This window comes from Erpetoichthys calabaricus, chromosome 4 (genome assembly GCF_900747795.2).
Source record: "Erpetoichthys calabaricus chromosome 4, fErpCal1.3, whole genome shotgun sequence".
NCBI lineage: Eukaryota > Metazoa > Chordata > Cladistia > Polypteriformes > Polypteridae > Erpetoichthys > Erpetoichthys calabaricus.
In genome coordinates, this window is record NC_041397.2 from 205,161,173 (window position 1) to 205,176,318 (window position 15,146).

Here is a 15,146-nt window from a genome sequence, read left to right on the forward strand (position 1 = left end):
GTAGCACACAGCGTTTGGCTACTTGACATGTGCTCTTTAAGAAAGACGACACTCCTTGTAATGGAATAATGAACGGCTTCTTGGATAGGTAATTGTGGGCAAGCAGTCTGCACATCATGCTGTTTTGTGCTCCTGGTGTCTACAAGTGCTTTAAGAATTAAATTGATAGCCATATGCATATCCCCTTAGTCTTTAGAAACGTCCAGTTTTTAATCAAAAAAAAAACACTGCACTGAAACAACTGGCAATGTTTTAAATTTTTTTTAATTGGAAGACAATGCAAATTAATAGTATATAAGTGGTTCCTAATCATGCCATTTGAATATACAAACTCCAAGTGTGTGCAGACTGAGCAGCACTCCCTTTAAGTTCCCAAGGACAATCAGCAGCGATACCTGCTAACTGAACTGAGAAGGCTTTGGCATGGAGCTGAACTGCTTCATTATTCAAAGCCTGTATGGTTTACGACTATCAACCCTTGCATGTACCATTGTTCAATTTTTTAAAAATCCAAATATAAAACCTGCAAAATTCTACACGAAACCTTGTGCAATGCACTCCTTTGTAACACCTTTTATGAACATATGAATTTCTTGTTTTAAAAAAAAAATATAACTTATTTTGTATTGAGAAAAAGATAAAAGTTTATAATTAAAAATTACAGTTGGAAAAAAGTTATCCAGATTCAGGAAGGAGATGCAGGAACACTGGCTAGTCGAATTTTCGCAGGGAGCACAGGGAAATCCTCAGGCAGCAGAGCATGAACTCTGCATGTAGGGCACGTGCTTTGTTCTTTCAGCCAAGCCTTGATGCACTAAGGAAAAACATTGAGACATGATAGTCAGGGTTATGCACTGTGTAGTCATTTTTAAAGCTCATATAACAGTAACAGTCAAGACAATATTTGGAGCCACTGTAGGTGTTAAAATTAAACCTTTCACTTAATCAGAGTTTTCATTGTGCAGTTTTATGCTCAGTTCATCTAACATTTAACATTTAGTTAAATTGTACTAAATTTATGGTTCAAATACTCATATTAAAAATAAGTGAATATATTCAAACATAGCTCCAACGTTTTCAGTGCTACAACATGTACATTTGTTCTTAATGTGTCTTTGTATGCTTCATTATTATTAATATTTTTGTTTTATTTCTTGCCGCATGCCTATAAAGCCTGTAGCTTATTAATCACAAACTGATGCAGTCCTCTCCTGAAACAGGAAATTTTTTTTGCAAGTATACAGTAATCCCTCCTCCATCGCGGGGGTTGCGTTCCAGAGCCACCCGCGAAATAAGAAAATCCGCGAAGTAGAAACCATATATTTATATGGTTATTTTTATATTCTCATGCTTGGGTCACAGATTTGCGCAGAAACACAGGAGGTTGTAGAGAGACAGGAACGTTATTCAAACACTGCAAACAAACATTTGTCTCTTTTTCAAAAGTTTAAACTGTGCTCCATGACAAGACAGAGATGACAGTTCAGTCTCACAATTAAAAGAATGCAAACATATCTTCCTCTTCAAAGGAGCAAATAAATCAATAGGGCTGTTTGCTTTTAAGTATGCGAAGCACCGCGGCTCAAAGCTGTTGAAGGCGGCAGCTCACACCCCCTCCGTCAGGAGCAGAGAGAGAGAGATAGAGAGAGACAGATAAAAAAATCAATACGTGCCCTTTGAGCTTTTAAGTATGCGAAGCACCGTGCAGCATACTTAAAAGCTGCACACAGAAGGTAGCAAAGTGAAGATAATCTTTAAGCATTTTTAGACGAGCGTCCGTATAGTCTAGGTGTGCGAACAGCCCCCCTGCTCACACCCCCTACGTCAGGATCACAGATAGTCAGCGCAAGAGAGAGAGAAAGAAAAGTAAGCTGCGTAGCTTCTCAGCCATCTGCCAATAGCGTCCCTTGTATGAAATCAACTGGGCAAACCAACTGAGGAAGCATGTACCAGAAATTAAAAGACCAATTGTCCTCAAAAACCCGCGAAGCAGCGAAAAATCCGCGATATATATTTAAATATGCTTACATATAAAATCCGCGATGGAGTGAAGCCGCGAAGGGCGAAGCGCGATATAGCGAGGGATTACTGTAGTGACATGATCAAGGAGAAAAGTGGCACTGGGACACTTCATAAGCGTATAATGAACTTATATGAAATACTCAAAATATAACCAACGATTACTCAATGCGCACTAAATGCACTCATTACTTTAGTCCTCTCGACGCTACCTCCTCCTTCAGCCCTCTGCTCTGCTGCTATGTGATTTCTGATCCTTGGGTGGAAAAGATGTGAAGTCAGTCCCTATCTATGTGTTCTAAGGTTCGGTAAGTGTATCTCTGTTTCACAAAAGGAGTTACTGAATGGACTAAACGTTGTATTGTAATGATTTTATGTATTTTCTCCTCAAAACAAACAGAAAAAAAAGGCAGCTTCTTAAAGGTAGATCAAGTGTGCAGAGCAGCCCGATGATTTAATTAAGTTTACAGAGCAAGTTACTGGTGGTCAAAGGATTAAACATTGGGGAAAGAATCACGTTTTGTATAACAGGTGCTGCAAAAACACATGTAACCGTAATACTTATTTTTCATTTCACTTTTTTTTTAGGAATTGTGTGTCAAGCCAGCAGCCTCCAAGATACATGCGGGTTGAGGTTGCTTTCCCGACACTGAAATTGCTTGCCGGTTTTCAAGCTGTTATATTAACAAAAGTACACAAAGAAATATGTCAGTTATTTCCCATTAAGTTGAGAAAACAAACCAGCTTTAGTTTGCTACAATGAATGCTTAATCAGGATTCTCAGGTTCATAAGTGAAACAAACTGGATTGAGGCAATACTTTTACGGGATTGGAGACATGTTTAAAAATTGCCATTAGTACACTTGTTAACCAAAAACCAGAGCAGTGCGGTAGAAAAATGTTTCCGTTTTATAAATGATACAAACTAACAATTAAAAATGATAAAACACACACAAAATACCAAAGAGTATTACAGTGTTGCATGTCTGAGAAACACGATGCTAAATCTAGTAAGAAGTTAAAGGACTACTCTTTCACAACCAAAGGTCACCATTTGTCTTTGAACAAAAATTTTTCCATATAGATTCAAATTGCTGTATATTCAAATAGTAATGTTCATTCTGCTATCCCTAATCTACACACTTCTGCAGAGCATTTTACTTCATTAGAAGCATGGTGCTGCAGTGTTTAAATGTGCCAGCTCTTTAAGTTGAAAAACTTTCTGTTTGCAAAATGAAACTCTTATGTAATCCCACTCAACACCATGATGAGGGTTGACTAGTTTTAAGACAACTCTTTCAAGCTTTATCCGTAGCAGAGATCAAGTCCGGTCTGGGGAGACCAAGAAATAGCATTACTTTAAGAAAGGAACTTCAGACCTAAACACTTGTACCAGAAAGTCACACATTCCCATATAAAACTGCAGGGGACATGGCCGAGAGTCTAACAGCAAGCTGCGAAGAACACCACCACAACACAGACACAAAAATGTAGTCCACACCACTCTACCACAGGCAATCTATTTTACTCAAACCCTGAGCAACAATATAAAAGTCCACACAGCACTGCATAAAACAGTTTACCAAGATGAGAATTCTAATGTAGCTCATAAACAGCCAGCTACAGACCTTCTCCCCCATGGCTTGTTGTTATTTTGCATGGCTTGAGGTTGTTACACAAGTTCAAAATGTGAAACGATAAATGAATTAAGGTAGCAAAAATCAAGAAAATAAAAAAACTTCTAAATGAAAAAAAGTCTTTTTTGTATTGTTTGTCTTGCCTATGTTGTGTCCCATCTTTTACATCAATATATACTCAAAGTAAATATTCCTGTTTCTATGTTTACGTATATATTAATACATTGTCATATTCTGTTCCTTCAATATAGGTGCGATTCAGTTATTTTGATATATGTATATATGTCTGATGGCTAGACACCCCCATCTATTGAGAAAGGTAAGGGAAATAAGTTGGGAGTGTTAGAAAATTGTCTAATTACTGGCACTGCCAAAAACAATATAGATAATTACTTGATTGATGGGTTAACACCAATCGATCCATTCTTCTGTCTTCCATATATTTCCTATAAGATTAAGTACTTTGTTGTAGAAATCTGCATGAACACCATGGTTCTGTGGAACCTAACTTAAATTATTTCAGCACTGGCTATGGGGAAAGAAGTGGACTGTTCAAGAATGAGATTCAACACTAAAATAATCTTAAGTTATTAAAACATTGTTTTTTTCCCCAATTGCTGTATAATACTGAATTATGAAATTTAAAATATACATTAAATACTTGCAGCTAGTAAGTATGCAGGTCAAAGGACCGGATTTGACATTTTATGAAGTGGAATGTAGACACTAGGCAGGAATGGAGTTAGTTCTATGGGGAAAACAGATGAAACCTCTTACACAAATTGGGCAGGACTGGGATTAAAACCAAAAATAAAACAAACTAAAAAGCAGTCCTGTGAAACCCTTAATTTTGTTGGTTTCAAAGCAGGCAAAAATCTTTCAGATCCAAAGTTCGGGGGTTTGTTGGTTGGTTTTGGTTGTAGGGGTCTTGTAAGCTTCTTATGATGATAAAGTTGTTTATTGAAAAAAAAAAAAAACAATGAAATAATACACATATCTAAAGTAGCACAAATCAGAACTAATTAAAAGAACCATCTCACATATAATGCTCACCAACCTAAACAGCCTTGCTAAAAAAGCAATAGAAAAGAAATTAAGGATTTTGGGGAGTCACTGGTCTACAACCATCCAGTTCCACAATAAATGAGCAGAAACAGTGGTACTGTGAGATCTGTTGTCTAGTATACCATACATTCCAAAACAACTAAGTTGTGAAAAGAGGGTTTCTAGAGGTCACAAAGAAGAAAATATAAAGCTCCATCGGGAGCTTAAGGCCAATTTGCTACTGTAGTAGCAAAAAAATAAACTTTACTTTATATATAGAAGTGGTGCAGATAGATGCAGAATCACGAAGGTTCTACATACAGTATGATAAATTTAGAAAATGAAGTGAGATTCAAGATATATGTCCGACAAATTATCTAACACTAGAATCAACACGTACATTTTAAGTACTGTAACCACCAAGACTACACCAAGTGTAGTGCATCCTCATAATGAATCCCTACTGCCTACCCCCAAAAGTGACAGACAGCCTAATACAGTTTGAGTACTTATTTTTACATTCAATTTCCTGGAACACAGCATATATTGTTTGTATATATTTTTACTTTAAATATTAGCTTTCAATTCCACAAAAAACACCAGAGTTGCCGGGGCATGGGACTGCAATACATATCCAATTAACAATGTTCATTAATGTTGGTAGCAGTGGCAGCTAGGTAAAAAGAATATGCAAATGCAGTGCAATCCACAAGAGAGAACAGATGATTTACTCCTGGGTACCAACGTTGCATGTGCAACGTCATTTGTGTAAAAAAATGCCTAAGAAAAATACACCAACTTTTTTGAATAAAATTTGAGTTGCATCAATATGGGTATTTCAAATGCAGCAATTTAGGAAAGTCAAGGAAAAACAAGACTGCGAGCACACTGATTAAGTAATTACAGATTTAAAAACACAACACCATTGGCATCAGCCATTGTGCTTCTAGTGTTAAGGCCTGCTCAGAGGGTCATGTCATGAAATACTGACCTTGAAGGAGTGTATTAAAATAAAGGTCCCAGCACAATAACTTTAGCCCTCAAGCTACAGTTTGGGTTGGCCAGATCTAAAAGTTGTCCAAGACTTCTGCAACAAAGGTTTCAACCCACACAGCCCTCAGGAAGCTAAACTAAAAAAGCACTGATATAATTGATTGCTTAGGAGGACTCTGCTGAGAAGACGACCCAAAAGAGCTGGACCAAATTTTGCAAAAATATAAATAAATTAAGTGTAAATCTTTCTGAGAAAATGTTCTGTCTACAAGTAAAACAAACCATGAATTTTGGCAAATACAAATCATTCTTCTATTTACAGATAACAAAACAAGGTGTTCAAAGTACAGAATGTAACTGGACAAAAAAATGTTACTTTACCGTTCCCATCAGCAACACAGATGATAAAGTAGACATAAAGTATAAAACAGTAAACACAAACTTCAAACTAATACACAAGTGCAAGACCCAGAACTACACACACAATCCATCCAGTGCACATTTAATGCATTGTGAATTTCATTGACTAGCTGAAGGTGGGAGGAAGCATTATACAATGTTATGGCCATGGGCAAAACTGAGTGACACTTGCACCGTTTGGCACAACATAGTGGAATAAGCAAGTAATAAAAGGTACTCCAGAACAGTGTGTCATGGACATTATGGGCGGTTTTTGTCAAGGTGTCTATTATCTTCTTTTCTGCACAGAAAGCAGCATGGTGCCCGCTCCTCTGAATGTCACTGGATTGAGGGGAACCTGGTGAGCTCAGCCCTTATTTTCTTTCAGCGGTTGTAATTTGCATAGGCTGTGAAGTCTGCTGGCAGTGGACATTCGTATTCGCTGGTGCCAAAAACAAATGCTGACTCAGCCACTTAAGCTTGTAGACGTGTCACTTCACAGCTGAGACACTACACTATTTGCCTGCAAGCAGTGCTTAGAGTAGAACCAAAATATTAGCAGTACTCGATTTAGTCAGCTTCTTGTTCCCCCATCCAATTCGTTGTTAGTTTTAGACATTAGGGCTCCCCCAATGACATATCAGTAGGTGAATATTAATATCTGTATATGATATTGAAGGGAAGGCGTTCCCTTTAGGCTGTGAGCGTTGTTGCTATTGGCCCACTTTAACCACACTGAGTGTGTGAGCACCACTGCTGTCTGGTGCTACAAATAAACGTCCACACTTCCTATTCACACTTTTTGAGTGATGCGCTGATTGATAGCCTTCCCTCAGCTACAGCGCACTCCCTTCTAAACAAGCAAAGCAGAAGGAGGCAAGGCTGAAGTTGGCTACAGCTCCATTTTCAGCTGGCTTATTCGCTTCCAGCCAGCCAGTTATTCACATACCTTGTGCAAAGCAGTTACTTACTCAACATTAACAGAAAGACACATAGCTTTAATAAACAACAGCTGAGTTTTGTACAGCCCAACGTGGGTAATGAATGAGATTTACTGTGATGTTTAAATGGCACTACAGAGGGTTAAATGTTGTCTGGCCACCCCATTTTAACAGTTTCAAGAAAAGAGAAGTTGCAGTTCAATTTTGTTTGACCCATCACAAATACCTGGTTCAAATGGGTTGCTAAAAGTGGCACAATGTAATATCTACTGAATGAGATTTACTTTAATGTTTAAAGTGCACTGTAAATTAGATTTAAAATGTTTTGGGCCACCCCAGTTTTCACAATTTCAAGAAAAGACAGATGCCCTAATTTTCAGTTCAGATTTGCCTGGCCAAACGCGGGTAACTGAGTCAAAAGTACTGGCAAAGTTGACAACTGTAATAGCTAATGAATACAAAGTTCGATGAGCACTGTAAAGGGATAAAACCCACTGAGTCACCCTAATTTTCAGTTTTGAGAAAATAAGGATACCTTTGTTTAATTAAAGTTAGATGATGTAATTGACTCAGACAGAGTGGGAACTGACTCATTAAACACTTTAATTTGGAAGGGCTGGAGTATCAAAGTATCTACATGCTGTATTATACAGTATATAGCTAATGTAACTGCTACCTCCTATGATCATGATGCATATCAGCATTAAGATGGAATTTCTCATCCCAAAAAGTTCCACTCTGTCAGACTTAAGCACCTCTAGGATCTTGACTTGGTCTAAGGGATGGCAATGCATAATTTATAAAGCAAGCAATCTGCACCCTGCTTTGTTTATTAGATATATATACACATACAAGATTGACAAGATGAAAAGTCTGATTTCTTACCTCTCTGTGAAAGCTGTGCTTGCATTCAAGCACACAAACTGTCTCAGTGCACATTTCCTCATGACATATTATACAGGGGTCCTCATCAAGAGACTAGAAAGCAAAGAACAAATGTTTACGTGCAAAGAGTACACTTCAGAGCTCAGTACACAAAGATTATCATTCATATATGTCTTAAATGTAATATTTTTATTGTAGACACAATCAATCATAAGCAAAACATTTTCTTTTATTTTCTTTCAATTGTGTATTATACTTTCACCAAGCAAGAATGGCAAAAAGAACACTTAACACAGTTAAGTGGTCTTACTTTTTATATTATGTGAGAATGACACAGGAATTTACAAGATGAGACAAATCTAATAATACAGATCATGCTTGAATCAAATATTCAGAGAATATTATGTGATACATATTGAAAGTGTAAGTGACAAAGCATTTCTGAATCAAATGACAAGTGATACGGATACTCAGTTATCTTGTTTAACTCTTTCAAAGTATGTGTCAGCAGAAGTTAACATAAACGGGTAGAAGAAAAGGAACTGACAAAAGCCGACATCACAGGGTTGAAGATTAAATGTTAAGAAAAGTTGTCTAGGTTGTATTATTAGGTTTTGAACTCTATGTGGCAGTAATGAATGGCAAATAAATGGAGTTCCACATATTTAAGGCATCGATTTTTCTTATAGAACAGTATCAAATATTGTCTGCATCTTGTCAGAAAAACACTCAGTGGAAGATATTTTGTCTATTATTAAGATTCTGCACTGTGAGGTGAGGATTTTGAGCTGTCATAATGTGACAATGAGAGTGTCTTCAAGTGTGAGTGAGAATAATATCATCAATGCAAATTCCTGCAACATTTGTTTTGGAAGTCTGTCCAAAGATTTATTCCAGCATCAGCAGTTCCAACAAATATTGCAAACAGTTATGAACTACTAATGCATGCAGTTAGATTCTCTAAACGTTATACATATTTAAAATTACTAAGTATAAGGTGTTGATACATTTGATAGTTAGATGCTTTTCACAATGAGTAATAAAGAATTTTGACATCTTTCACAAAAAGCAAGTTTTCTCAAAATGAAATTCAGCCAAGACAAAAAAATATAAAAACATTTTCATATGAACTGAATTATTTTATACCTTACATGTATTTATAACTTACTGCTTTTGTTTTCTGCCATTCTGGCTTGCTCTTTGATGTTACTGTTTTCCAAGGGTGTGAAAGAGGCATTTGTGCAACTTTGCTTGACCCAGCACTGAACCTGTCCTAAAATTAACCAAATATAGTATAATCAGGATTTATCAAAATTCATCTTAGCTCTAATAAAATCCACATGTTGACTTGAAGATTTACAACTGCCAACCATAAAAACTACTTGAAATGTCAAAAGCAATAAGAAATTATACGTTCTATAAAATAGCTCATTAAATCAGACAATCATACAGATAAGCTTCTAAAAATCATAAATCAGAGAAATTAAGAATATTTTATTCTAGCATGTAAAACGTGGGCAAGAACCAAATCCTCAATAAAAGTAATCTATGGCTGTTAAAGTTGGTCCATCAAGAAGCAGAGCAATTTAAATTAATAGATTTTAAAGTTAGGTACAAAATAAATATTACATTGCAAAGAAAGGCAAACAATCAAAATTACATCTGTTGAAATATGCCTGTAAAGAAGACTCCATTAATGGAAAAGAACAGTTGCTAGACAGAGTAGAAATGTTTGAAAAGCAGGGTCACAGGGAAGTCTGTGATTGTCGCAGCAGCAATGAGTGTATGCAAGAAGCAGCCTGTTACATTGGACCACACCAGGCAATATATTTTGTATATTAATTCAATACCTTTTTTTTTTTTTAATATTTTATTATTCCAAATAATGCAATATTTTTTTGTGTGGCAAAAATAAGCTTCTATACATCGAAGATGCTATAAAGCAATTTTAAAAACTGTAATGAAAAACATTGACATGAAGGTATAGTAAGGAAATTGTTCAGTTAGTATGTAAAAGTTGAAACAAACTATGCAGATAATATAAAATACATGTAAATACATCAAAACACATTATAAAAACTTAACAAAGAAAACTATGAAATGCCTATTTTATAAATAGCATAGCCAGCTGAAGCATCTCTACATTCATTTATAGTAGAGAGAACTGAGAGAATTGTTTAGATGCTAAGATAATGTCTGTGACATTACATGACCATAGGGTTAGCATGTTTGACAGTTCTAAGACTAAGGCCGATGCCACATAGCTGCACCACCTCAAATTACAGTTTCAAAAATCACAGCCATGCTTGCCCCCTTTATTCTGACAGCCAATAGCATGCTGCATGCCAGAGCTGGAGCTGTTTCAAGGGTTAACAGCTGCAGCTTGTTTAGCAGGGATCTTGGACCTTTATCTTTTTTTGCATCTTGTTATGGTAAGCAATTACAATGGTTATAAAGTGATTATAAAGGAATAAGAAGCCCAAATCTGAATAATATACAAGTACATTTGGTGATTGAATTCCACCACCTATAGGTTCATACTTTTCTTTTTAATAAGGGAAAGAGTCTGAACAAATGTAAACAGTTTATCAAACGTTTCTGATAGGCAGTCAATTGACTGACAATCATTTGAATATCTTACTCTAGTTTTTTCCTGATGATCCAAGATGTGTTGTGCCACTCTGTTGATTATTTCTTCACCAGACAAAGTATTAATACTGCCTCCATTTGCAGAACGTACCTCTTTAATGAAGCTGGTCAGACAGGATCTATACGTAAAAATAAAAGCTATTAAAATTATTATTCCTAAATGATAAAAAAAAGTTTTGCAAAGTCTATGTTGTGAAATTAACCCAAGAGTAAATAACCTAAATGTGACCTCATTTAGGTTTTTGCATGCTACACAAGGAAATGAAAAACCACAGAAAATACTTAACATTACAGTTCAAGCATTAAGGCCTGTTATTTTATGTTTGCTATGGAGAAAAGATCTGATATATATTTCACTGGATCAAAATAAAATTACTTGGGAATAAAACAGTCTATAAAAATTTCTGCTAAATATTTTTTTTTGAAAATTTCAACTGTTTATAAGCAATGAAATTATCAAGTAATTTGCTAGAAACTCCTACAGGCCCACTTAGCAATATCCTATTCATCTTTGGTCACCTTTATGGAACTAATGTTCACCTTGTGTCTACATCTATCAAATGTGCACTGTTCATTATTTACAAATTTAGACCTTCGAACAAAAAAAAATTGCAATACTCTTGGTCATTTTTTGTAGGTTTTACAAAAGTAACTCAATATTTTACTGGAAATAATATCAATCAATACTCAAATACTACAAACTGGCACCCACTACAGTTTTTGGGTCTATGTGGATGGGTTTCTATCAGTTTTGTACATCTGAACACTGCATTGTTCAAATCAGGCTAACATAATAATATTCATCACCAACCAGTCATACATTTCATGAAAATCCAAAAATGATCACATTGCAAAACTTTTATCCACCAAAGCGTTCAAGACATCTGTTTAAGATTATACTGAAACACAGACCGACCTTAATCTAGTATGCAATAAAGTAGAGGAATAGTATTAACGTGTCTTTACAATAAAATGATCTCACTACAATTTAATAATCATTACCTAACAATGCTTGCCAAACCTACTCACATAATTTCTCCAAAATAACATGAAGTCGAGTTTGGAAAGTCCTATTGCCTACCACACTGCTTGGGAAGTTATTTCACATGTCTATTGTTTTCTGTGGGAAGAAAAACTACCACTTGTACAAAATTCACCCGTAACAACTTTCTATATGTATCCCTGTGTAATTGTTGAAGATCTCATTTAAAAAAAGCCTGGATACACTAATTTCTTTCATAATTTAAAAAAAATAAAAGAAAAAAAATCATGTCATCTCTTAATTTCAATTTGCTTAAACTGGAAAGGTTTAACTCCTTCAATCTTTGCTCATAATTCCTACAATCCAGTCCTGGAATTAGCCTAGTTACACTCCTCTGGACATTTTCTATTACTGCCATGTCTTTGTAGCCTGGAGACAAAAATTGCATGTACAGTAATCCCTCGCTACTTCGCGGTTCACTTTTCGCGGATTCACGACTTCGCGGGTTTTTAATACAAGTGATTGCCTGCCTATCGCGGAAGTTATGTTCCAGACCCATCAGCAACAGGAGAAAATCCGCGATATAGAAAGACCATATAAATAAACATTTTTATAGTTTTAAGCCTTAAAATACCCATCCCACATGCTTTAAACACATGTAAACTTATAAAACACACTTTGGTTAACACATATGATATGTGGATGTCAGGCTAAGGATATGAGTAACATCTCACTATTATAAAACATTTTAACTTCACGCAAGACAAGACAGTGAGACAGGAAAATAGGTGATGTACATCTAAAAGCCTGATTGTACAGGCTTTTAATTATTGACACGCAGAGCGACAAGCAGCACAAAGCCAGCACAAAGTCCACTTCTCCTTAGCGTTCATTCAGCTCCCCACCCCCTTGACAATGCGAAGTGGCAGGAGCGTACTGCGCTTCCGGGGGGGGGGGGGTTTGAGCGAAGGTGCGTTCAGCTCTCACACACACCCACCCACACACACACACACACACACACACACACACACACTCCTCCTTCGGAACGGGCAGAGCAACAAGCAGGCATTTTGGCAGAAGCAGCACAAAGTCCATTTCTGCTCAGCGTGAGTTCAGCTGCCCCCCTTCACAAAGCGAGTGCAGACACATTGACTTCTGATCGCTGCGTGCAGTGTTGGTCTGAGGTGTTTAAGAATGTAGAAAGTGTTTAAGAGCATAGGAAGTGTTTATAAGAGCGTGGGAAAGGTTAACAAGAGAGTGAGAAAGGTTTATAAGAGTGTGGAAGGGTTTATAAAGCCTTAAAATATGTATAAATAATAAAATAAATATAGGGTCGCTACTTCGCGGATTTTCACCTATCGCGGGGGGGCTCTGGAACGTAACCCCCGCGATAGGTGAGGGATTACTGTACAATTCCAGATGAGGCCTCACTAATGAGTTATATAGTTTAGGCATAACTTCCCTTAACTTGTACTCTAAACAATGTGCTGTATAATCCAACATTTTGTTAGGCTTCTTGATTGTTTCTGTACACTGCCTTAATGTAAACAATGACAAATCCACTATGGCTCCTAGGGTCTTCTCATAAAGGGGTTACTTTCAAGTTTCAGAACTTTCACTGTACGTTCAAATTTAACATTTTTACTTCCTATGTGTAACACCTTATATTTATTTACATTAAGTTTCACCTGCCACAAATCTACCCTAGCCTGTATGCTGTCCAAGTTCCTCTGTAACAATTAAACTGATTCTACATTACCTACCATTCCAAGTACTTTGTGTATTTTAAAAAGAGCAGCAACCCCTGCACTGACCCCAGGTGGATATCATTTCTAACATCACCCAATTCTGAAAAATGTCCCCTCATCAAACCCTTTGCTTCCTATGTTTAAGCCACTTTTGTACCCACTAACATACTGCACCTTGAATTACCACATATTTTAGCTTGAAGCATAGCCTCTCACGTGGCACCTTATGGAAAAACTGCTTGAAAAGCAAGATACATAATATCAAATGCACAGGCTTTTGTTGCTTCCTCTCTGAAATCTAGACTATCAGTAAAATATGACCTCCCCCAGTTGAAGCCCTGTTGACTGTTCATTAATACTTGCAATTTTTAAATGTGTTGCTCAATCTATTCCTTAATAGATAATTCCATGAATTTACCCATGATGCATGTTATGCTTACTGGCATATGCTTACCTTTATCAGCCTTCTCCCCCTTTTCATACAGCAGGATAATACAGTGGAACCTCGGTTTGCGAGTAACTTGGTTTACGAGTGTTTTGCAAGACGAGCAAAAATTTTTAATAAATTTTGACTTGATAAACGAGCGAGGTCTTGCAGTACGAGTAGTATGTATACGCTTTGTCTGCTGAGCGTCATATGATCACAACTGAGCTGATGGTTCTTCTCTCTCTCGCTGCGGGATTGTGGGTAATTGTCTCCTATTTTCCGTCTGAGTCGGAGTGCCTCACTCATATAGTCAACATCCATACGAGCGTATACTGTTTACTGCAGCATTAGCATTGTGACTGTGTGTGCGCGCGCGTGTGTGTATGTGTGTGCTCGCTCGCGCTCGTGTGTGTGTGTGCTGTGACGTGCGAGTCCCCATCTTGCACCCTAAAACATGAAGCTGAGTCTCAGTACTTTAGCAACAACAGCTTTATTCAGCTTGAAACAGCAACAGCGCGGTTATTTATACACAGACACAGCAGTCAGGCAGGGCCCTGCACATTTATAATGTTCCTTGTAGCACCCATCGACGGCAGGAGCTTATAGCATGTCCGTGATCTGTTCGGATTCGTTTTTACGGCGAACTGCTACAGTGTTGGGAGACTGCGATTGCTTTGGGACGCTCTTCCGCGTTTCGTCCCGTTGGGTGCCATCCCACAAGAGTTTAGAAACTCACTCACACCAGCCAGGATTCTTTTCAAAGGTAAAGCGCAGGTTAATTCGTTTTATGTATTTTTACTTTATATTTTGTATTAATCATTTTTATATGAATAGTTTTGGGTTGTGGAACAAATCATCTGAGTTTCCATTATTTCTTATGTGGAAATTCACTTTGATATACGAGTGTTTTGGACTACGAGCACGTTTCCGGAACGAATTATGCTCGCAAACCAAGGTTCCACTGTATTCACAATTTGAGTCCTTATGAATTTTCTCAGTGTGCTGTGATTTTTGAAAACTTCACATCAATGGTTTATACAGTATATGCATTCACTAATCTCTTTAAGCAGTCAAGGATAAATGTTACCCAATCCTGGACGTATTGAAATTTTTAATAACTATATTGATAACCAAGTGTTTATTATGTAACTGTAACAGGAACACCAAAACAGGCGATCAGCCTCAAACTAAAAGAGAATGACTGCAATCACATTATCCAAAATGACATAAACATATAAGGCTAACCTTGTTCAGAACTTTCTCACTTACTCACGTATCTATATTAACTGTCCAAAGCCACATTTCAAGAATCCAAAGTTTAAGAAAGGCAAAGCCTAACTACTTTCAAACACCACAACAGAAGTTACACCACCTTAATATTTTTTTTTTCTTTACTCCAAGTCTACTCATTATACTGGTACT

The 15,146-nt window shown here is 36.8% G+C and overlaps 1 protein-coding gene across 1 annotated transcript in view; it reads right to left on the bottom strand.

Annotated features, from left to right (window-relative positions):
* Positions 1–246: 246 nt before the first annotated feature.
* Positions 247–15,146, bottom strand: part of ttc3 (tetratricopeptide repeat domain 3) — a 199,310-nt gene continuing 184,410 nt past the window's right edge. Inside the window, exons 43-46 of the mRNA XM_028800224.2 lie at positions 10,560–10,686; positions 9,087–9,191; positions 7,919–8,011; positions 247–814 (exon numbers count right to left, since the gene is read on the bottom strand). Coding sequence (XP_028656057.1) covers positions 686–814; positions 7,919–8,011; positions 9,087–9,191; positions 10,560–10,686 — 454 coding nt within the window. The 3' untranslated portion in view covers positions 247–685. The remainder of the gene's footprint in view (positions 815–7,918; positions 8,012–9,086; positions 9,192–10,559; positions 10,687–15,146) is intronic.